Source organism: Truncatella angustata, assembly GCF_020726525.1.
Source record: "Truncatella angustata strain MPI-SDFR-AT-0073 chromosome Unknown BKA67scaffold_6, whole genome shotgun sequence".
NCBI classification, from domain to species: Eukaryota; Fungi; Ascomycota; class Sordariomycetes; order Amphisphaeriales; family Sporocadaceae; genus Truncatella; species Truncatella angustata.
In genome coordinates this window covers 2881224-2904494 of record NW_025763386.1, presented here as the reverse complement: position 1 = coordinate 2904494, position 23271 = coordinate 2881224, and the positions used below count along the sequence as shown (strand labels likewise).

The 23271-nt window shown below is 49.5% G+C and overlaps 6 protein-coding genes across 6 annotated transcripts; 3 read left to right on the top strand and 3 right to left on the bottom strand.

Moving 5' to 3' along the window:
- Positions 1-251: 251 nt before the first annotated feature.
- BKA67DRAFT_573671 (uncharacterized protein) lies at positions 252-2061 on the bottom strand. The gene is made up of 5 exons (XM_046103370.1): positions 1542-2061; positions 1383-1487; positions 942-1327; positions 826-890; positions 252-771 (listed from the first exon to the last, which is right to left on the bottom strand). Exons 1-5 carry the CDS (start codon positions 1689-1691, stop codon positions 281-283), a joined length of 1197 nt encoding a protein of 398 aa, XP_045956637.1. The 5' UTR covers positions 1692-2061; the 3' UTR covers positions 252-280.
- Positions 2062-4541: 2480 nt separating this feature from the next.
- On the bottom strand, positions 4542-5647 carry BKA67DRAFT_487654 (NADP-dependent oxidoreductase domain-containing protein; the record flags this gene model as incomplete). Its single annotated transcript, XM_046096936.1, has 3 exons — positions 4542-5076; positions 5139-5402; positions 5469-5647. Coding segments are annotated over 3 exons (978 nt in total), but the record flags the coding sequence as incomplete, so codon positions are not given.
- Positions 5648-7083: 1436 nt separating this feature from the next.
- Positions 7084-7494, bottom strand: BKA67DRAFT_538175 (uncharacterized protein; the record flags this gene model as incomplete). The annotated part of the gene is made up of 1 exon (XM_046100440.1): positions 7084-7494. One exon carries the CDS (start codon positions 7492-7494, stop codon positions 7084-7086), a length of 411 nt encoding a protein of 136 aa, XP_045956635.1.
- Positions 7495-9898: 2404 nt separating this feature from the next.
- BKA67DRAFT_520970 (glycoside hydrolase superfamily) lies at positions 9899-11262 on the top strand (the record flags this gene model as incomplete). The annotated part of the gene is made up of 2 exons (XM_046098228.1): positions 9899-10073; positions 10130-11262. The coding sequence occupies 2 exons, from the start codon at positions 9899-9901 to the stop codon at positions 11260-11262; spliced, it is 1308 nt and encodes a 435-aa protein (XP_045956634.1).
- Positions 11263-12116: 854 nt separating this feature from the next.
- Positions 12117-13496, top strand: BKA67DRAFT_353360 (uncharacterized protein). Its single transcript, XM_046096379.1, has 2 exons — positions 12117-12740; positions 12861-13496. The coding sequence occupies exons 1-2, from the start codon at positions 12412-12414 to the stop codon at positions 13408-13410; spliced, it is 879 nt and encodes a 292-aa protein (XP_045956633.1). The 5' UTR covers positions 12117-12411; the 3' UTR covers positions 13411-13496.
- A 460-nt stretch (positions 13497-13956) lies between these two features.
- Positions 13957-15539, top strand: BKA67DRAFT_573659 (ribonuclease T2 family protein). Its single transcript, XM_046103369.1, has 3 exons — positions 13957-14480; positions 14562-14696; positions 14776-15539. The coding sequence occupies exons 1-3, from the start codon at positions 14119-14121 to the stop codon at positions 15212-15214; spliced, it is 936 nt and encodes a 311-aa protein (XP_045956632.1). The 5' UTR covers positions 13957-14118; the 3' UTR covers positions 15215-15539.
- The last annotated feature ends 7732 nt before the right edge of the window (positions 15540-23271 follow it).

Below are 23271 nucleotides of genomic sequence, written 5' to 3'. Positions count from 1 at the left end.
TATCTGTGCGGCCGCTTTTCACCGTTGGCGTTGTATATCTCTTCGCGGGGTTTGCTTGATGGGGTCAGTATTGGGGCGCTTTTAAATTACTAGCATCGTTGAACATACAGTAAGACGTTTTTGTAACTTCGCTTCACATTTGCAAGAGCCAAAAGTCACAGTCTATCATGAAACCTTGCATATGCAACCAAAATCGCTACGATACAGAATGATGGAACTCTCGTTCGGAACAATAATGAAAATTCAAGATTGCCTATCGCTCATGCTATATTGTGTATATTCATAGCACGTCGTGACCAGTCACGGCTATATGAGCCTCCTGTTTCTGAATAATCTCAATATTTGTTGTTGATGATGGGACTGAGTTGCTTCTGACAGACAGTTTGTGGTTCGATGAGCACCCCTGCGAATCTATTTCGCCCAACTCCATCGTACATATCTCGCAAATGTATCTAGATTTCTGGCAAGCCGCCGACTCTTTCAGTTCCTCCTTACTATAAGTCTTCTCCTCATCCGTGCACGTAAAGACAGAGAGATTGAATATATTATTTGGCAGTCCCCTGTGTTTGAGAGTTGAACGAGTGGACCGTCCAAAGGTTCTGAAAGGCAGATGGACAGCGTCTTCTGGAATGTCGTTCGACGAGCCTGCTTTCGTAAGGCCAAGCTTCTCTAATATCTTACGGAAGAGTGGTCGGAGTGTGGCGAGACAACCTGCCGTAATAGCCAGTCCTTCCTCGGTCTGGGACCAGAAAGCTATGTCCGATATTGACCCTAGAACGTTCTGTGAGTAGAGAGTGTTTTCGCTGTGAGTTGGGTACGGCTTACACAAGAACTCGTTGCCACGGAAATCCTCGACATATGCCAAGCGAACGGCGACCGCACAGCTTGCGCTGCAGATATATGAGCTCGTTACGCTGAGTAGTAAAGCGGTGCCAACTCACACAGCAGCCATTCCTAAAATAGGAATCAATGCAAGTTTCGTCTTAAGATCCATTCTCAATTGCCAGATCAGCCAAATCGGTAGAATAGTGAATGCGAAGTCGGTGATAATAGAAAATGCGCTGTAAGCATATGTGAAGTTGATGATAACATCGATCAAAACGCATGAACCTGTACCAGGGATGCGATTCCAAAAATAGTGAATAGGCCAACACTGAAACATAGCCATGAAGAAGAATGCTATGCCGCAAACGACAGTACAACCAAGCGATACGTAAATAATGGCGCGATGCACCGGAAACGGGCTTAGTCGAAGAAGAAAGTAGGCGACGCTTGTCTTGGACAAGATCATGGTGGTGCAATAAGTCAGGTAGCAGTAATACCAAAACTAACCCATCCGGTCAGTGTCCGGATCCAACGATATAGGAGTGGATGAAAGTTACATGTAGAGCGAGTGACGCCTCTGCGGGTGTGAGGTCCGCAGAGTGTCGCCCAACACCATGGGACGCCGCGCCGGACACGACAACAGTATTGACGGTGAATGAGACCTTGCGGAGTATCAACCATTTGCTTCACTGAACTTCGGACGAATATGAACATACCATAGCAGCAACCATAAACCAGTCATCGATTCCGAAGGACCTGGATATTTTGAGTCGGGTCCAAAGACGGAGAAACATGGCAGGAACTGTGATAGCCCACATGGCCCACGTTACCACTGACACCTGAGGGCTACGGTTCTCTGTCGTCATCGTTATAGATTACCACTTTGCAGAACGGTGAGAAGAATTTGAAAGACTTTGGGTGACAGAGGTATCCAGACGCAGTATCATGGGCTGCTTTGTATGTAAAGTTGACAAGCAGTCTCCCAAGCAAAGAGGGCTGCCAATTCCGAAAGGATTAGTACCCAGCTTTGGGTCCAGAGCTCCGTAGATCCGGGTTGAACTCTATCCTAGAGCAATGCAGGGGTCGAGATGATAGGGCTAGAAATGCGGCTGAACATCATTGTTATCGTTGGTGGTCAGTATCGCATGACCTGATGAAAGGCTTACTGGTTTAAAACATCTCATCGTGCATTGCCGCGTGAACCATGCCTGGTCCATCTGCCTTCACAAAATTTCCTGTCACACAAAAGTACTAAATGCGAATTGGGTTCGACCCATACGATGTGGCGCGCGCCGGTAGTTGACCTGCAGACAATCCATGCAGAATGAAACTTTAATAAGAAGGTACTATGTAGTAGGTATTTGACGGGGAGCGATAGATGTGGGGGTACAATAGATGTCTGAATTAAGGAGTGTCCATTGGAATCATCGTTAGAGCGAGACATCGCTTTAGACTAACAGTAGATAGTTATTCTAATTATACGACATATTCAAACTGTGATGCCTTTCGACGAGTGCCATGATCCTCTTGTGGAGATACAGAGAAGTCGCACCACAGCATGGCTCCGGGATGATGTCTAACCTAGTCCCTTAACTTAGTTAGGGTCTTCAACCACTATAATACAGTAATTCTGGAGCCGGGGACGCAATCACTTCCGCGCATCATTGCTAACGAATAAATTCAGGCCAGTTTCTCAATGTTTATCAGATGAAAGCCCCGATTCATCCTAATCGCTTTACTCGTTGACGAAAGCCAAAAGCAGATTGAAAGACATCGCGTAAATAACCCGAGCATTTTATGCGCTTGTCAAATAGGTACGTTTTTACAAGTGCCGATAGATAGAGGCAATTGTTCGTCGTCATCTTGAGGCGCCTACCTTAAAGTCACGCCATGGCAATGAGACAACCTAAAACTACTTACGTAGCGAGGGCCAGGATCTTTTGTAGGTATCAGCGTGTTCAAAACGTGTACCTCTGACTGTAGTATTGGGACATCACTGGCTCGTATAGAGCAAGCTTTAAGCCAAGTTATCGAATCTGGCTACAAAAGGAAAAGTGGGAACAAGCCCTGGATTAACTAGAAGTGATCTTGCACCAACGTTGACCACATATGGAGTTCACACGCTGGAAAATGTTGTGAAGGGAACCTGATGAAGCCAATCCGACCCCTCGTCGACCACTGGGAAGCATCCCGATGCACTAGAGGGCACTATTTGGAAATTAGTAATCCGCTAAGCATACTAAATCCTGCGCCCAGGCTCAAGTATTTGACTACGGATCCCATGATCATCCGCTATACGCGGCAGCCAGCTTAGCGTGTGATTCTTTGTCACTGAGTGATGTCCACAGTTTAGCGTCACCCAGCAGTAGCAATAAGATCGCCTATTAAACATCAGCTCATCCTTTTCACACATTGACTTACATGGTGTGGCGATCACTGAAGGCCAAGGCAATAAACGCAATTTCAGCGTTGGAATTGAGAATTATTGAAAATTGCATTATAAGATTTCAAGGGTCTAAATGCCGCGTCGTGCTCGGGTTTACGTCCCTGCCTTGCCTCCGCATATCTGAACGACGATCAAATTTTCCTAGTCTATCCAGCTACTAGTTACTGTCAGTTCTGGGCGCAGCAAGAGTTAAAGTCAGCAACTAAGGATAGAGAAGGGCAAGTAGTTCCCATTGTACCTCTGGATCATCCGGCTCATACAAGCTTACCACAAGAACTTCTTGTTGATTCCGCCATGCTGAAACACTTGTTTGCCGATTATCGTGCTGTTATTACTACTTTGGTAGCACCTTTTCTACCTCGGTCACGATTATTATTTGTGGTGGTGTAGCTTGTGACACTGCATTTTCCAAAGGAACTTTCGATCTCATTGGGAAGTTGTTAAATCCAGTTGCAGATTATGGATTACAGTGGCTTATCAGAAAATGGTTCCTTGACCAAAGATGTCCAACTTGCAATGACAGAATAACAAAATGCCGTCTGCTTAGAGCAATTTCGTTCTCCGAGACACTGCTTGCAAGAAGGATCGTCAGCCAGCAGAAGGCTTGCAGAGTTGAATATAGACGGCTTGTTGTCGCACAGTTCCCGAGCGAGTATGGAGATCTCTCTCGCATCAACGAATTTGTATCAATTGTTACAGATTCCGGAGCAGCGTATCAGTGTTGCAAATAATATCAAGGCATCTATCTCATAATGCAATACAATTCCAGATTCACATCCAATACTAACCAACCTATCACTTGCCGGCGTTAGTGCAACGAGAATTATTGGCATCCGATATACGACAAAGCGTTGACGCCCAGGCTAGAGCTTGTACGTCAGAGATAACAATATCTAACCTGTCAACACTGCTGTCTGCAGTTTTTGCATGCCAGTAATAGGATTTGAGGAATCAGCCGCCAAAAAGAAAACTGAAAGCCTCTAGGATCTGCAGTAAATTACCTACTAAGTTATTTAGAATTTTATGCCGTGCCAACCACTCAATATGGGTTCAATCCCTTCTATATCTGATGCTGACAAATGGCGGCGCTCAAGAGATTCATTGATCGCATATCAGAAGCTGTTCCTCGAAGGAGTGTCCGCTTCGTCCAATGAACCGCATTCAGGAACCTGACGCATGTCCAAGCCTCCAGTCCTAGGCGCCAATTGATAATCTCTTATTCATCCTCTACAGTGTCGGCATAGCACTGCGCCTTAGCTGCTTCGAAAACTCGCTCGCCTACCACCTTGTTGGTTTCGGCGAAGTGTCGGATTTCCGCTACTTCTTCGTCGGTCAACTGGACTTTGAGGGCGCCCCAGTTCTCCTCAAGGTACTTGGTGCGCTTTGTGCCAGGAATGGGAATGATGTCATCTCCTTGCTTTAGCAGCCAGGCAATAGCAAGCTGGCCCGGAGTGCAGCCTTTGTTATCGGCGAAAGACTTGAAACGGTTGACCAGCTTAATATTAGCTTCGTAGTTCTCGCCGATGAATCGCGGAAACATGGAACGCCAATCACCCTCCTTGTTGATATTTTCTGTACTGTTTAAAGTTCCCGTAAGCAACCCACGACCCAGTGGCGAGTAGGCCACGGTGGCCGTACCGAGCTCCCGGCAGGCAGCTAGGAGATCAGTACCTTCAGAGTTCTCAATATCGAGGTCAAAGAGAGAATACTCGATCTGGACTGCGTCGATATGCACGATTTTGCTTGCACGACGAAGCGTGGTAGAGCTGACTTCTGATAGGCCAATATGTTTGATCTTTCCTTCACTTGAGCGGAGCAACCGTTAGAATGTGACATTCTTCTAAAAACGACATGCTGATCAACTTACGCCTTCAACTCGGCCAGGGCACGTGCAGTCTCCTCGATAGGAGTGTTAGAGTTGGCGCGGTGCATGTAGTACAAATCTACGTAGTCGGTACCCAAAGCTTGGAGACTCGCTTCAAGAGCCTCTCTGACGTAAGGGCCAGAACTGTTAATCGCAAAGTCGGATGAACCTTTGACAACACCGAACTTAGTCGCCAAGAATATTTCGTCCCGCTTGCCTGTGCGCTTGAACCATTTGCCCACAAGCGATTCACAATCCCCGTAAAAACTTGAGAGACAATGTGAAATTAGCGTACGGCGCATGATAGGTGGAGCTCGACACTCAAATACTTACTCTGAAGTGTCCCAGTTTGTAGCTCCGATCTCGACTGCTCGATCAAGCACAGCGAATCGTTCTTCGTCACTTGGTGGTATTCCGTACATTATGCCCATTCCCATGAGACCGAGGCCTAGCGCTGGGACCAAAGGTCCATTCTTGCCGAGTCTGTGAAGCGGCACGTTACGAGGTGCCATGATGAAATAGTGATGGTCAGGTTGCTTCTCTTGTTGTTCGGTTTCGTTACATTAGGCCTATTCATAGATTATTGTAAAAGGAGTGATCTGGTTATATAACAAATACTGGTCAATATCAAGTGGAGAAGGCTGATGATTCAGCGATGCTTAAGTCCGACATCAGGCCATGCAGGTCATGTCTCTGATTTGCCAGCTTTACTTTTGGCGTCCAAGAAAGCGGAGTTTAATTTGTTGCATATATATCCGGTAGGTGGTATAACGTAGTGCCTTTGGGGTATGGACATAAAGTGGAGCGAATCAATTAACTCCGAATCCTGCAGCTACCCGCTTAAGCAGGATGATTGTTCATGGGATTTTCCAAAATCATCCGTATCGCTATCTAAGCTGGACTCTATCCGTCAAGAGTGGTTTGCTGTGTTTATAAGTTCAGGTCAGGTCAAATTACCTAGAGTCTGTCATCATAATATTTCTTGGCATTGGTTGATTCTTGTCAGCTGGTAAACCCAGTAGCAACAGAAGGAGGAAGACAAAGCTGACAAACGGCCGTTGTTCATAGATGGTAAAATCTTAGAGTTACTTAAGAGAACTTTAATGCCCTCGCCTGCCCGTTAGCCTGTACCCTTGTGTAAGCAGAAGTCCAAGTGCTGGCCGCACCGTCAACAACCAGGGTCACAACGATAGCTAAGGTGTGAGCAGACCGTATACCGGTTTAGTCATTTTTCGCCAGTATATTGACCTGACTACTGTCACAGAGGTCCTTTAGAGTAAATTTTATAGAGATGGGGCATACATGATCCAACTACAACAAATGCAGACAGGGCGTTCTCCAGTGTGGTCCTATTGCTGGGACCGGCAATGTCGAGGCTGGAATTACTGGACATAAGTGATAAATCAACATGGCTGCAAAGTCGTGTCATTATTAACTTTGTCAGTGCCTAGTGGCTTGATCACAATTCCACCTACACCTGACCGTATTTTGACCTTTTTGCTCCCTCAAAGCGGCGAATCACGGTACAAAATTTGTTCCATGGATTCTTTTCTCAATCCGGGGCACAAAGTATTGTTGTTACGTGTGCTTGAGCAGCACATTGTGCATTACGGCCCCAACTTTGCGGCGCATTCGGGCCAACAAAGAATTATATGGTTTGAGATCTTCGCCCTTGACTCAGATATCAAGGGTTCTATCCCATTCGTTATAAAATTATCCACGCCCGGCGATGTAAATGCCATAATATAATGGTTTAGTTGTTAGGTCTTCACGTAGTCGCCACACTATCATGGTCCGCAGAGAGTCGTCCCCATCAAGCTCGCCGTATCCGAAACCCTCTTCGCCGAACATCGGTACTTGGTCCGAGTACTGTATACCCAAGTTGGCAGAGGTGGTATTTCTCTGTCTAGGCTCGATAGGCAGTTCACCAATCTGTAATTGCGTTGACTCAGCGACGCTTTTCAATTGGTGTCCACATAACAGTTGTAAAGCGTGAGGCTTTCCACTGAGGACTCCGACCGGTGATTAAATCCGCAAGATCGGGGCTGATGAACATTTCCCGGAACTCCAGATGCTGTAAGTCCCGCATTTGGTGTGGTTGTAGAGGAGGTGTACGGGTGCTTGGGATTACCCAGCTCCCAAATGGTGTTTTCAGGCCGGCTTTAAGCTTCGAGGATTTCATGTGAACGACATGCTTAAGGAAATACTGGCCAATGTACTTCTCAAAGTGTAGAAAGCCAGTACGCGTATTCGCATACCAGCCAGCAGCGTTTTTACCAGTCCACGTAGCAATTTCGAGCAGCTCAAGGCCAGTCAAAAACATAAACCAACGTTTGAAGAAAAAGTGCGAAGTTTTCATGGTTATCTAGTCTTTCACCGCCAAGTTCTTAATGGTACGATTCTGGAGTAGGGCAGACCATAGGTGGTTCAGAAGGATGCGCCACGGGTGCTTGGCCACCTTATGCAACACTACCTTTTTCTCTGTTTCTGTGACGTCAAAGATGTTAATTTTGAATATCTCAACGATGCTAGGCTGACACTGGTTTCGTGTTCATTAAAGTTGAAGTCGAAAGAAGATCTCGCTGAGGCCACTTTGAAAAACCACATGCCGGGCTGGGCTGAGTAGATTACCAGTCTAATATGAGAATCCAGTGACCTCTTTCCTCCTTGATTACACGAAATTTTCACGGCGCGGAATCTCGTAGCTGCTAAAGAATTTTGAAGGTGATGATTGATGATACCCAGGTTCAAACGGTCGGGTAGCGGTAGAAAATATATTACACTAGAAAGCGGCCCCTAATGCAAATCCTAGAGGCCTATAGATTTCATGGCGATCTAGTGAGGATAATCAAACTCACGATGCGAGAAAAAGGTCGTTGAGCGGTCGCCAAAAGTTGTGAGATGTTTGTTACTTAATTCCGGATTCAAACCGTGAATGTCAACTACAATAACGTACTAGGTTGAAGCCTTATCGGCATCTACGATACAGCCAAGCATTTTTGGGCTAGCCCCGATTGTGAAGAGGCTTTATCGTGGTAGAACTTACTGTTATAGATTTAAGTGGTAGGGAATTACTCGCCTTAAAACATAGACTCACGCATATCTGTAGTACGTATTTCAACCCGGCTTTTGTAATCAAGTGTAGACAAAAACAGTTGCTATACAAAATCACAGGTCATAGTCAGAAAAAGTCGGCGAGAAGACGGTCAAACGCTATTCCTGTTTATGGTTACCCAAATTTCACGTTCATGTCAAGGCTGAATCACAAAAGGACTAGAGCTGCAGTGAAATAAATACCATTGCGTAGGTAACAATTTAACCGGCGGAAGGACGGGGGGTACCACTTGACAGACTAGGCAATATTGTCGGGGACTTGAGTACTCATCGTCAGCTGGTCTGCAAAATGAGAATATATCCACCGTTCAGCAATATCGCATCTCATGTTGAATTTGCCGTGAACTTCTGTGAGTGATACGTCAGTATCATTTGTCATCTTATCGTCTCTTGCGGATGAACCACCCATGTTTAGCTACCCCTTACGGAAAGTTTTCATAACTCGCCACAGATTCTTAGTCCGGGAGACCCGGATAAGTTTGGACTTTTTACAGAATGCAACCTCACTGCTAACCCGGTCATTCGACGCTAAATTCGGTCATTCGATGATTCTGCCCCCAACTTTCCACATAGGCGGGAATTCCGCTTTCTTGCATATTAGCGAGCTTCGGCTCGCTGATTCGTGTTGACTTGCCGGCCCCGAGAGACGAGCGGGTTAACAGATCCAGCTGATGTTGGGCTGACTGTATCGCACCACATCGGCGTCGTTTTGAAGCCCTGACCGTAGGAGATTGCAAAGCTGAGGAATAGATTGCTTTTCGGAGCAAGCCGGGGTCCCATTTTTAGGCCCGTTCCAACAATACACTCTACTATGTAGGGGCATACTCCGTAGTCATGCTGTTTTTGATAGGGCCAAATGACAGCCGGGATTACTAAGTACCCGCAGAAAGTGGATCATCTAAATATAGGGTCTTAACATGCTCGTGATACAAGCTTAAATCCCTTAGCGGTCATTTAGACAAGGGGGTTTCTTAATCTTACGCTAAAGCACTTGTCTTTAACCCGTTGCAGATATTTTGCACCCGCGCTGTGACTTCTAGCGCGAATCCTTCGCGCTGTGATCGTGGAGTTGCCGATTCAAGCAGGTGACTGACTGATCGTCGACCGCTCGTGTCGAGGCGGACTTCAAAAAGTCCTCAATCCTTTGAGTTATATGCTTGATCATGAAGAATACTTGCCTGGTTTCGCACAGCTGGAACTCGGTTATGTCTGACTGGAGGTCATGCAGCTGTTCGCCAGCTTATGCAATGGGACGGAAAGTTCTGGGCATCAGCGACTGTCTCCATAATTACGGCATCCAAAGGCCTAGGCGTATTCACGGGCAACAGTTGATGCTTAAGCGAGATTGTCTTTACAGGGGATGACAATCCTTCGTTCAGCATCGCTCCGCCCTCAGATGGAACGTGAGAATTGGTCTTGCTGACCATGGGCTTTAAGGATTTAGGTCAGTTGAGATGTTTACTGCTTATACGTATGACAGGGCAAAATTGCCTTTTTAGCGGCCGATGTTGAAAGCTGGTGCCGTATGCTGACGCCCAGTCACGACTGGCCCAGTATAATATCTCGCTTGGCACCCCCGTGTTGGAACGGTTGCTTTGAAGATTTGCTGCAGTCGCGCGCTTGGATAACCTTTGAATCCTGTCGACACGATGCGATCCTCCATCCTTAGCTCGCTCCTCCTCGCCGGCGCCGCCAACGCCTGGCTACCTCAGGACCGCGATCTTGAAGCGTTCAACCAAACGGCCCGCTTCGAGCAGCTCGGTAAACGCTTCAAGCCCTCTTTGCCTAGTGGCATAACCAAGATCCGTGGTGTCAACTTTGGAGGTTAGTTACAAGAGCCGACACCTTCTCCTGTTGAACCCCGACCTGATCGATTATAGGATGGCTGATCAGCGAACCCTGGATGATGCGCAATGAGTGGCACGCCATGGGCTGCGGTGACGCAACCGGTGAAAACTATGCCAAATCCGAGTTCGATTGTATGAAGCAGTACTACTCGGGCAGCAATCGTGAAAATGGAAACCAGGCCTTCGAGAACCACTGGAAGACATGGATCAACGCCGACACGGTCCAGGCTGTCCACGACGTCGGCCTGAACACGATCCGCATCCCCATCGGCTACTGGTCCTACACCAGCATTGTCTATAAGGACAGCGAGCCCTTTGCCGACGGCGACCGTATGCTCCCCTATCTCGACGCCGTTGTAGCAAAGGCTGCCGACCTGGGCATCTACGTCATCATCGATCTCCACGGTGCCCCCGGAGCCCAGCAGCAGGACCCCTTTACGGGCCAGAACCCCTCCGTGGCCGGGTTTTTCCAGGACTACCAATTCAAGCGGGCTCAGGACTGGGTCTACTGGATGGCCAAGCGCATCCACCAGAACTCGGCCTACAGGACGGTTGGCATGATCGAAGTGGTCAACGAGCCCGTCTCGCAGCACGACGGGTCGCGTTGGCCTGCCCCGGGCGAAGACCCAGGCCTGGTGCAGAGCTACTACCCGGGGGCGCTGGGGGCGATCCGGCAGGCGGAAACGGACCTGGGCATCACGGACAGCAGCAAGAAGCTGCACGTGCAGTTCATGTCGGATAAGTGGCTAGCGGGAAACCCGCGGGCCAACTCGTACGTGGCCAACGACGCGCTGACCGCCTTTGACGACCACAACTACATCGGCTTCGACGGCTACGGGAGCGACCAGTACAAGCTCATGCACAGCGCGTGCACGGACTCGCGCCTCGTCAGCGGCGAGACCTACAGGATCACGGGCGAGTGGAGCCTGACCTCGGGCGTAGATGACTGGAGCGGCCAGAAGGACTTCTACAAGCGGTGGTTCACCGCCCAGCAGCAGCTCTACGAGGTGCCCGGCATGGACGGCTGGGTCTTCTGGACCTGGAAGACGGAGCTCAATGACCCCAGGTGGACATACTCGTACGCCACGTATCTTGGCTGGGTCCCGACTAACGCGGCGGATCTGCAGCAGAACGTCTACCAGGACGTGTGTGCCGCGTACAGGTAATGGGTTCGTCATAATAGCGCTATAGACAGAGGCTCGCTTTGTGAGTTCTTTTAAGACATATGAATGATCCTCGGGCTATACGGCCAATCAACCAAGCTTCTCAAGCACGTATTGCCATTCCATTTGACCGCCTTGATGATTGGTATGCTTGCTGGTCACCTAGCTTCCTTTGCCGGTGAAACTTTCTACCTAGATGTATGTAGATTTGTTTCCGTGCGTGGATTGCTCATATCAGCTGCTGCCGCCTAAACGTTTCGGTCGGAGTTTATGGTCAGACTGAAGAAAGCAGCCAGATATTGAGACACGCATAGCTATGAACCACCCTGGACGTGGCCCGCTTCTCTAAGTCCCCTGAACGCTCTATAGCCCTCTTGTGACATCATTATCTAGTAGGTTCTCCATATCCAAGAAGTAGCTTCGGATAGCGGCTATGCAAAACTGCCTATTCTGGAAGTTGTAGCGGGCACGGGTGGGTCTCATTGGTTGTGTGCTAGGCGCAAGAGGGAAAATGCATGCTAGACTAACCATTGGCATTGTGATTGCCATGCCTAGAGACATGTGGTGGCTTACAGTAGCTGCGTTTTCAGTTGTAACTTTGTGTCGGCTTTTGACATGATCCTTTCCTCAAGATTTCTCATTCTGGCCGGCAGCCGTTGATGCAGTGGATTGCTGCATTGTCTCGACCAGCAAAGCCTTTGTCGGGGCAAGGAACCGAAGGACAGGTATTTCCAGCCAGAGGACAGCAGATTATCTGGGAGGCCCAACAGGACAGGCACCTTCTCCTTCTCGATGAGTGAGACGAATTGGCCTTCTCCCCGGAAATCGCGACTCAGGATCTCAAGCGATCGAGGGAAGAGGCTTCTTGTGACATGATTATGATAATTTACAGGGCTGTTATTGCCGCTGAACAAGGAAGCCCCACTAACTGACCGTCGCGTCACTATTTGTACTGTACCCGTCCCTGGAAAGTCAACATGGACAATACGATTCCCTTCTTTCATTCAATCGGAACCGAACAGCAATGCCGCATTATCTCGACAGCAGCTATTAGTATCAAGGCAAGGGGTTACGCCTGACATGTGATATGCCTCCTGGAGTCCCATCTTCAATCCCACTGAGCTCCATTCGCCCCAGGACGACGGTCAAGAGATGGGTCTCCAAGATTCGCGGTGGTCGACACCGGGTCGCCATGCGGTGTCGTCAACGTCGAGCGCGCCGCCAACCCCCAAACCGCATGATTCAGCAGCGATCCGAGTTCCAGCTAACCCAGCTGCAAGCCATCCAGATCTTGTCCGTCATAGTCCCCCAGAGAGGAGGATCCCGGAGAGAGAACTCGACAGGTACCTTAAGCTTGTTGCCCGTCTCAAATGGAAACTGCCCTTCCTCGCCCAGGGATACCGAATCGCCACAGATCGCGTCGGGCGCAGGTCCGAGGAGGCCGCTGCAAATGAGATTCACTTCAAGATCGATTTTTATGAGCAAGTCTCCAACCTCCTCTCAGCCGAATCTGAGTCCGCACCCCCCTTCCCGCGACACAGAAATCCCTCGTAATTGGTAACAAGTGCTAACATGCCTTTTCTTTTCTCTTTTCTCTCTAGATACTACATGCACATCGAGCGAGCCCTAGTCCACCTCATGGGCGTCTTCGGCATCAAGGTGACCGGCCTCGGCGATAGTCTGCACAACCCCTCCTCGAGCGCGAGCGGCAGCAACCCGACGCGGGCAACGGACCGGGGGATCCGCACGGGTGTGGTCGCCACCCCGGGCAGCACGCACCGGTTCCACGCCAACGTGCTCGCGGCCCTCGACAAGCCCGACAACCCCTTACATGAGGCTTTGGGCCAGGGAGAGGTGCGGAAGCAGCTGGCCAGGGCCAAGGAGCTGCGCAACCGCTGGAAGAACGCGGACGGTGCCGTGGGGGCCGACGAGAAGGGGTACGCTCCAGCTCCTCTGGAGGCGTACAATCTGGAAAGGATCCTGGAGGGCATCTTTGCCGGCTTTGATCAGGGACATGCACTTGCGGAGTTGTACATCCAGCAGCTGCGCGAGAGCAGTACCGCGGCGGGTCTAGCTAATGCTATGGACTGGGATGGGGAGGAGGACGATTGGGGGTTCATCGCGGATGCCATGGACTGGGAGGCCATATGAGAAGCAATGGGCGAAGATGGGGGGAGGGCAAAACAAAGCACAGGATTACAGCGTATGATACCCACAGCAGATTATAGAGATTGATTGAATACAATACGCGGCTATCGAAATCTGCATACTCTACCCTACCTTGCAATATCTCATTAACGGTGGACACGGACAGTCGTATCGGATGATTGAGCACAGCAGCGACGCGCACGCCGCAGAGACAAGGCCAAGCTTGAGCTTGCAGGGGTCAGCTCATTGTTATATCATATACCTGGCCGGCTCTTTTGACTTGTACCACATCATTGCGATGGCCGATACTCATGCGATAGCAAAACTCGTGCCAGAAAACATTCCGGAGAACGGGCTTTGTTCCAGCCAACCAGCCCGCCCTCACTTGGGCCCCCGAAGCCGCCAAGACTGCTGGCGACACAGCCCCTGTACACGTGCCATTGCAGCGCCGCAATCCACTGGACGGCGGCCAATCCACCGCTATCTTCACCCACTAACGGCACCCACTTATTAGCCATCACATGCAGCCCTACCAGGCCTACCAGCTGCCTGTAACCAACGTCATTAGCTACGTCCTGTAGGTAAGCTTGAGCTTGCGCCCTCTCCACAGCTCACTGCGCATCATGAACAACCCCCTTCTTCTTGTCTTGTCATACAAGCAAGCAACGAGATAACCCATCAAACCTTTGCGACTATTACTCACTATCAGCCATGGCTCCGGCGGTATCTCTGCGCGGGATCTTGACCTACGCGTCGAATCTCCTCTCCCAGATACCACTTCAGCTCTCCGGCCTCCCGAACCCTCTGAGCCCCATCGCAGCTCCACGGCCGATAGGTGGCCATGACCGTCCGTCTGCCGGCTTCCCCAACAGCTCGGACACGGTCACGCCGTACATTCCCTTGACCGGCGCCCCCACATGTCCCATCGATGGCCCGACGAGCTGCCAGAACACCACCGCGGGAGATTCCTGCTGTTTCGTGCATCCGGGGGGGCGGCTGCTGTTGACGCAGTTCTGGGATCAGGAGGTCCATGTTGGCGGGTCCGAAGAGGACTGGACTCTGCACGGGCTATGGTGAGTAGACGAGCAGTGCCTCGTCCGGAGAAGCACGTTGTGTAGTGGAGGACGGATGGACTAACACACATATGCATATAGGCCCGACCTGTGCGATGGCACCTACGACCAATTCTGCGGCATGGCCCCGCGCTTCGAGAACATCACCGACATCCTGAAGCACTACGCGCAGGATGATCTGCTCGAGTACATGAACCGGTACTGGGTCGCCAAGTAGTAGGCTCTACCCGTCCTCGTCCAAACCGCCTGCTGGCCCCATGTTGAGCAAGACTAATCATCCTCTGTGTATCTACAGCGGCGGGAACGCCCACCTCTGGGCCCACGAGTACAACAAGCACGGAACCTGCATCAACACCCTCTCGCCCAAATGCTACGACGGCTACACGCCCGGCCTCGAGGTCGTCGACTACTTCACCCGCGCCTTCGGGCTCTTCAAGATGCTCGACACGTACCTTGCGCTGTCGCAAGCTGGTATCGAGCCCGACTACAGGAAGACCTTCTCCCTCAAGAAGATACAGAAGACGCTCGAGGAGTTTAGCGGCGGCAAGGTCGTACTCAAGTGCACCGGCAGACATCACAACGTCCTACATGAGGCGTGGTACGTATACTTTGTCCAAGGCAGTCTGCAGAGCGGCGAGTTTGTGCCCGCCAGGGATAGCTTCAAGGGGGATCAGACGGACTGTGCCGCCGAGGTCAGGTATTTGCCCAAGAGGAGGAAGAGAAATCATTCATGAGATTTGAGCGCGAGAGTTTTTATATCTTGAGCTTCCTTGGCGTAAAGTTGAACAAGCGACGGAAGGTACCGTTAGTCCTGGGTCATCGTTTTCGGTTTATGTGATTACACTGTGCTGCTGGGTAATCAATTTCCCTTCTACCAGCACAACACGACAGCCTTAGTACTATATATCCACCTGTATATTGTGACCCACTTTTGGAAAGTGTATAACGCAGGCGACGACGGCCGAAATGCCCGGCGTCTCAAGTTGTCTGTAATGAACCGGGTTTTTACTCGAGCATGCGTCCAATATATAAGCAGAGACAAACGTCATGTCAGAGGCCCGCTTGCATGTGCTCTGGATGCTCGTACAGCCATGAGCGCGCCCGGGTGTTGCCATTTTTCATCTGCTCCGTGAGGGTTAAAATCGCAGTGTAAATGGGAAATTTTCCTTCTGTCCAAAAGTCCCCATCCAATCTTTAAACGATATGTGTGTCTTGTTGGCCAGGATTAATCCCTGGGCGTCTAGCGGGATGCCTCACCGAACTTTCACGGTGGCCTCAGGGAGGGTACAAACTACAGTGCACATCTGAGGCACCTTTCTTTCGTCACGCATGATTAGACTGCAAATGGATGTACGCTTGGGGATTTTTGTGTGCCACAATACCATCGTCGCAGACCGCGAGCGCATACACCTATGCTGATGGTAGTGGGCTTGAGCCGACTCCATCAACGGGTGCGCCGGTTTTGAATTCAAGGGGAGACATGGCGCTGGATTCCCGAGCTGGCCGTTCCAATCTGCAAGGCGACGCGGTGCTGGCATGTTCGCCCGGAAAACATGGGCGCCGAGCCCTGGCTGCCGGCCAAATGAATTGCGGTGATCATTCTTGAACAACGGTTCAGAGTTATTTCTTGCTAAGAGCAGGTAATAAAAGGTTTCGGTATATAACATCACTTGTTTATCCTTGGAAAGGAAATGCTTAGGCCTCAAGACCTCAAGGTTTTCAGCCGACTTATGAACAAGTCAAAGTATTTGAAGTTATAAATGAGAAAAATCAAGGCTTTTCGAGTTTTCAAGTTATCAGTGATAATATGCGGGATGCCCGTCTCCCATTGCATCAAGGTAAGCGACCCGCCTTGTGTGAGTACGACTCGGTCTTGTATGCAAGCGGGTCTTGGACAGTCACGGCTAAGCAGCTACCCAAAATGAGAACAGCATCACCCGCGCGAATGGCACACTAAATGGGTGACTTGCTTGACTACACACTAACTAATGTGATTCTCCGTGATTGCTTCAATAGATACAAGCAAGAAATTAGGGTCACACTGATTAGCGCCAGGACCGTGCAACCGAGACCTTCCTGCATTTGACGTGGAGCACTTTCAGTTACGCTACTAGACTAAAGTATTATATTTGATCTGTTTGGCCTTTACGAACACAGCATTGGTACTACATGTGTCAGTTCCCGTCGCGTCTGGTTTGACCCTCTTTTAATAATAAGAGGGTCTTTTTATCACGGCTGAACAATGGCGGCTATAAACAGTTTAATTGCAAAAGCGAAAATTAGCTGACTGTAAAGGTATATCTGGCTAGCCTGTCCAGGACAAATAGCAACAACCGGTCACATCCCTCCAGCATGGGTTTACACAATAGCAAGAAAAATAGCAGGAGGCTCCATCATATTCACGACAAAGTCACAAGATTTTGTATTACACATTGTTTCTCCCCAAGCAATGGAACCAAGCTAGGGAGCTGGTCTGTTTCCTTTCCACTCCCCAAGTGGTCCGCGCCGCATACGTGCGTGCACTGATCCCACTGGAAGCTGCCAGACAAACAAACCTCTTCCTCGATCGTCAGAATTTCGTACCTACATCGCTTTTTCATTCTATAAGCTTCAACAGCAGCGCACTCGCCCTCATATTACGCACCAGTCGCCAAATGTACCGGCATCGACACAGTGGTTGCGAATATGGTTTCATCCCAAGGCATTGACTTGTTGAGCAGTTGAGCAAGGCCTCCCAAGCTGATCGCATAGTTGAGCCTGATGGCGGCCTTTATGATGTGCGGGACACCTCTTATGACTCCCAGCTCGAGAGTGTTATCTCACCAGAGGTCAATATTTTGCTGAGACCAGAGAAGAGGTTTCCAGCTTCATCAAGCTTATGAGCCCCCTAGTCCATGATGGAGAGGTCAAATTTGCTACTCGCGGTGCTGGTTACCAGCCCCTAATACCAGGCTGCGCAAGGATTGAAAGGCCATCACCGTAGATCTGAGCCGTCTAGTTGGGCGACGCTCGACAGAACTAGTGGTACAATTCGTATTCCTGCCGGAGAGCGCTAGGGCGCAGTCCACGGCGCATTGCAGGAAGTTAGCCTGGGTGTTACCAGAGATCGCTCTACACTCAATAGTGATAGAGGTCTCGCGTTAGCAGGTACGAGACTTCATCTTTTTCCCTGAGCATCTCGTAGCTAACGTCCATCACAAGGAGGTCTCTCTTTCTTCAGCTCCCGCGAGGGCTTTGTATCTACTACGAGGCCGGCCTGGCCTCCGGCCAAATTGTGATTGCCAACGACTGTGAGAACTCGGACCTATTGATTTCGCTCAGGGACGGTGGAAGCAACCTGGGTATTGTGACTTGATTTGTGCTGAGAACATTCAAGCAAGGCCCGTTCTGGGGCGGGGCAGTCTTCTATCTCCCATTGAGCTTCCCCGGTCAGATTGAAGCATTGGTCAAGGAGTTAAAGTAACCTCATGCATCTGATGAAACTCACACCATGATTGGTCTCTTCTTTACAGCATAATTTGGCCAGGTGATGGGGCTGAATCAGGCATACTACACACAAGGAGGGGAGAAGCCCACCGTCCTCGACCTTTCCACTGCGATGCAGACTCAGATCGATCAGCTCAACTCGATGCGCATGACCAGTCTCAAGGATGCAGTGGAGGAGAAAGCTAAACGGGCGATGAGCGTTGTCAGGCACGTTCATACTCCTTACCAAGTCACACAATATTGACCATTACCCGGTAACTTAACAGATGTGCCTATATGAATACTACTGTGAAATGGTATGTAGTCACGTTATAAGCCGCCTCTACTATTTTTAGCGAGGATGTGGAAAATAATAATATCCTTTGAAGGCATGGACCTCTCATTCACTCTACAGCCATATGCTCTATCGTTTCTAAAACGAACGGCTCAGGCAGGCGGCAACGTGCTTTGCTTAGGCCCTGTTGACGGGCCGTTAGTACCAATATTGATACTGTTATACTGGAAGGACAATAGCGATCATAAGGTAGTGCTGTCTACGGCAAGAGGAATCCTTGCGGCCATTGACCAGGACGCCGCTGCAAAGGGCACCAGCGTCCCTTTCAAATACTTTAATTATGCCTTTAAGTTCCAGAATCCTACTGTTCCTACGGTATCGGGAACAAAAAGAAGCTTCAAGACGTGAGTCAGAAGTACAACCCTGAGGGCCTAATCCAGAAGGGTGTACCCGGCGACTTTAAATTATTTGCCTTAAAGAGCACAATTTTAGACTGAGCAACCTGGAAGATAGACACCTCACTCTAAGGGAATGCCACTACCGTCATGAGGTTATAGTCAAGGACATTCAAAGAAAGGCCGTAGCTCTGGAGGCTTTGGGTGGTTGACGTCAATACTACTGAATATACTAGTATCCCAATTCTTTAGAGTGCCTTCGCGGTAAGGGTCTGTCTTTAGTGTGCCAACTCCACAGCATCCTTACCGCATTGAATCATAATAACAACCTTCCAGGGATGCTACGTTCGTGATCTACACAAGCGCATGGTGGTTTAGAGTTCTGCAAATGATCACGTGGCACTTCCTCTGGAATTGATAGATCAGCAGAATGACTTTTTGCCCATATTACTTTTAACTACAATATGGTGGTGTCTAAAACCTTTGTGAAAAATATTCGTGTCGTCTGTTCTTCTTTATCGGGTGGCCACCCGGTCCATAAACTTACGGAAATACGCATCACAAGAAACCTATTCGGCTGAAAGCCTCGAAATAGCGGCATCGCCTTCGTTGGATTGATTCAAATCATTGCTTTGCTCTCGTGCTAAATCATTCCTAAAGTTGGCAGTATTAATTAACTTTTTCTGTTCTCCTCAGTCGGCTTTGTACCCATATGGCGGCGCTGCTTCCACTCGGTCGTGCCGACCATTGTTTCAACTTCGTATCTACTGGGCTACCAGCAGAGGAGGCTCTTAACCACGAGTATCATAGAGCGGGCATGTTTAGAAGCTTGTATGATGCTATAACTAGTTCTTCTGCCGATTTTGCCTATGGATCGTTGCTAACGTGCCCGACGATAGCACTAGCGTATATGGATTCCCACCTCGACAAGTGAAATTCCGGTTATTAAGGCAAATATCAACAACTGGAAAGTGGCTTGAAACATGCCCATTCGCCTCTCCTAGCAATGGTTTTATTGTTGGGTGATCGAGTGGTTACGATGCATGGAAGGCTCACAAATGCGAATAGATAAATGTGGCGCTTCTTGTAATACTGACGGAACACCCTTGAATGCCATCGTATCCACGCTCCTTCAAGGTAGTGATGCCCAAAATGAGATTGGACCTAAAGATATGGAGTTACTTTGGGGGTCTCACGGTACGTATGGCGGAGGAAAATATGGCGGGCAACGTGACAGCGCACGTGCTTGAGAACTTGGAGGGATCCTGTGTTGAAAGGGGCATACAATGTGGATCCATCCCATATGAGAGCATACGGAGAACCTTTGTCTATGAACTGGATTTAGGATTGGGTTTAGACAGTTGGCAAAAACGCGAAAAGTGGGATGCTCTGTTTTCCACAGTCAGGTGTCAACTCATCGACTTTGAAAGAACCTGTCTTCGAGACCAAATCAACTTCCATCGGCCTGGGATGTGAGCGATGCAGATGGATGACAGAATTTACATGCTTCGAGGCTGCCGGCACCCATTCACACTTAGGGAAACAAACAAAGGTTGGAAGCTTATGAGCACAAGCTGTCTACGGCATATCGGACAGGGACTCGGACGATGTTGTCATACGGGACAAGCTGCAAATGCAGTTTTTCGAGATACATGAAGTATGCGACGAGGCAGGGCCGACACAAAGTCCTTGGATAGTCCAATAGTATTGATTAGACATGGCATCAACATGAATCTCATGTGCAATGCAGGCATCTGATAGATCTAGTAGAGGCAATATCTCTTTGCTTTAATTTCCAGCTCATCTTCCCAGCAAAATATGTGGAGGGCGAGCTGGCAGTAGGAAAATGTCTATCACACCCACTGGCGAACGGATAAACCAGTGACCGAATGTGCTGCAACCGAAGCTGACTTTGTGAAGCCCGCTAGGGCTCTGATCGTCTAAGCATCCTTTCTCGACCGAATGGCAGCTCTTGACCCTGACATGGTATCGATAGCTCTTCGCACGTCAAACTATGGGGAACAAGCGACTCACGCTCTTAACAATACCGGGAAGATTGCATACGATACTGCCAAGTCTAGGGTAAGAGCATCGAACGGCTGGAGACTGTGATTGAAGTTCCCCAGATTGAATCGGTCCTACTACGTACTAGAGGCATGGGGATTGGATGATCATGACATACTTTGATTCGTAATCGGCCGTGTAGTCTGGACAATTTGAAGAAGTGAGGGCGTCTGGACGTCCATTTCTATCGAACATGTGATGAAGATCTCAGTCAGCGAAGATTCTCCGCTATTAGCTGCGTAGCATTGTTAATGGACGTGTCTGGGGATGTTTAGATGCATGCCTACCGACAATCCCACCATCACTGACCAACAAGTGCAATTTCGAGAGAAAAAAAAGGGAAAAAAGGGAAAAAAGGGAAAAAAGGGAAAAAAGGGAAACCAGGCTTGTGAGAGGCGGAATCAGGCCCAAGACCAACAGAAAAATCACCCATGCTCGTATGACAATCAGTGGGGCTACTCAGCATATCTACTATCGAGCCTTTGTTCTACTGGGATTCAAGGCGTAAAACGAAGAAACAATACAGCGTCGCTGATCAAATGCTATCTTTGCAAGAACCCCAACTGTCTCGGTCAATGTAATGCAACTCTTCCGAGCTGTTACGATCGGTGGAGATTGATGCGTAACGTCGTTCCACAACGACGTTGGACAACCTAGAGCCACCTGTTCCGCGGATGTGCTGAGACCATTGAAGCTTTGCTTTGTGCTTGAGAGGCGCTTTCGTTTGTCAAATGAGACTCCGGGCATAACAGAACGCCCCGCCGACACCCAGATATTCAAGTCTAGACGTGCATCAACCTCCATACATGCGTTTGTTAGACTCGGAGGTGAGGTTCTTCAAGAGGCATCTACCTCGCGTCGGTCGGGATGCAAGCGGAGTTCAAAGTCGGAGTGCTGTCAATTTACAAAGTTGACAGATTTGACAGCCTTAAGCGAGGAACCATATATTGCAGCGATGAAACTCTAAGTGACGTCCAAAGTTCGACTATACCTGCGACGCTCAGATGATGTCGCATTTGAGTGAATGTTATTCGGACCGACCCTGCGGATGAAGTGCTCGCGAACAGCTTAGCTTGCGGGGAGGAAACGCCCAGGAGGGAGGAAGACCTGGGGTTCACTCCGCAAAATCACATTGCGGGCTGGCGAGCCAACCCCATTCCATGCGTTTCTGCATTTGGGCGTTCTTGGGTCCTGTTGTTCTGAAGCAGTCTTTGAAATGAATTCATGTGTTGGCAATGCTGCTACTTCGCAACACTCGGCGCTTTTCACATGACATATACTACATTGACATAAGTCGCACTGCAGCCATCATCCGAGGCGTGTCACGGGGTGCTTGCTTCAGGTACGGCTCGCTTGTTCCTGGCAAGCAAAGCACTGCGTGTCGTTCTTGGGAACCAATTGACTAACTTGTCGGACCATGCTGTGCGACGGACTGAACCCTCAATATAATATGATGGCTTCACCTGAGCCGGGCCGGTACTAAGACGTTACTCTTTGCATCCTCGTTACTGGACTTCGAGTCTTCTGGAGCCCATGATTTGTTGGGACGACTGTGGCTAAGAGCTTTGAAATAGCGGTCTCGTGCGAACATGATGAGCTAAGCCTAAGACAAACTCAAGCTTCAGGCGGCCTGAGGCAGCCGAAAGTACCAAGCCATCAACGGCAAGGCCGACTTTAGCCAACCGAATGGTGTGCACTAATAGGGATGATCGATCGGGCGCTTGCGCTTGTAGACGCTGATCATCATGGCTCGCGGATTGCAATGTACAGCACTAGCTTTTCTCTCGTCAACTCATCTCAACTGGTCTTGAGCTCTGAAAGCGTTCAAGCTGCAAGATTGCGTAGTCGAGACGACACGATGAAACCGGATCTAGAATTTGACGCCCTACTGTGAGATCGTAGGTATAAATGGCTCGTGCTTCAATTGAGAGTCGTGAATCAAGGGACTGAAGGACACCGGAGCATGAATCCTGCCGCTATTACATGGACGCTCGAACGATTCTGCAAAAGCAGCACTGGGTGATTGGAAGAAATCAAAAACGCTCTGTGCACGTGCAGTACGAGCATCTTAATACGCTGCAATAATCATGTGCCGGCCAATAAACTCCGCTCAGCCAGCTGAGTCTTACCTGATTGAGCTTAGTCGTCGCTGCGATCGAAGGCACCAAGAAAATTTCCTGCTTCCAAGGATTCTCTGCATTTGCAACGATCATCGGGAGCGCAACCAAACAGCACCTGCAGCAAGGAAGCTCGGGGCGGTCGGTCCACTTAAAACCTGCAACTATCGAATGGGGTGAATTTCCTGGACGACGGGAGACAGCCTTGGGGCATGGGAGTGGGCCTGCTTTGGACTGCCATTTTTAGCTGGAGACCTCATGGTTGTACCTGAGACGTACGGTAGCAAAGTTCCCAGCCAGCCCAGCTTAGACATTGTGCCAGCTCGGATCGTCGTTGGAAATTCTTTGACAATTTCAAGCCAGAACACTAACTTAGAGGCGTCGCCAAGAGCGTTGGAGACGCTCGAGCAGTAGTTGGAGAAAACTCGGAGACTCGTTCGAGTGTCCAACTTTCC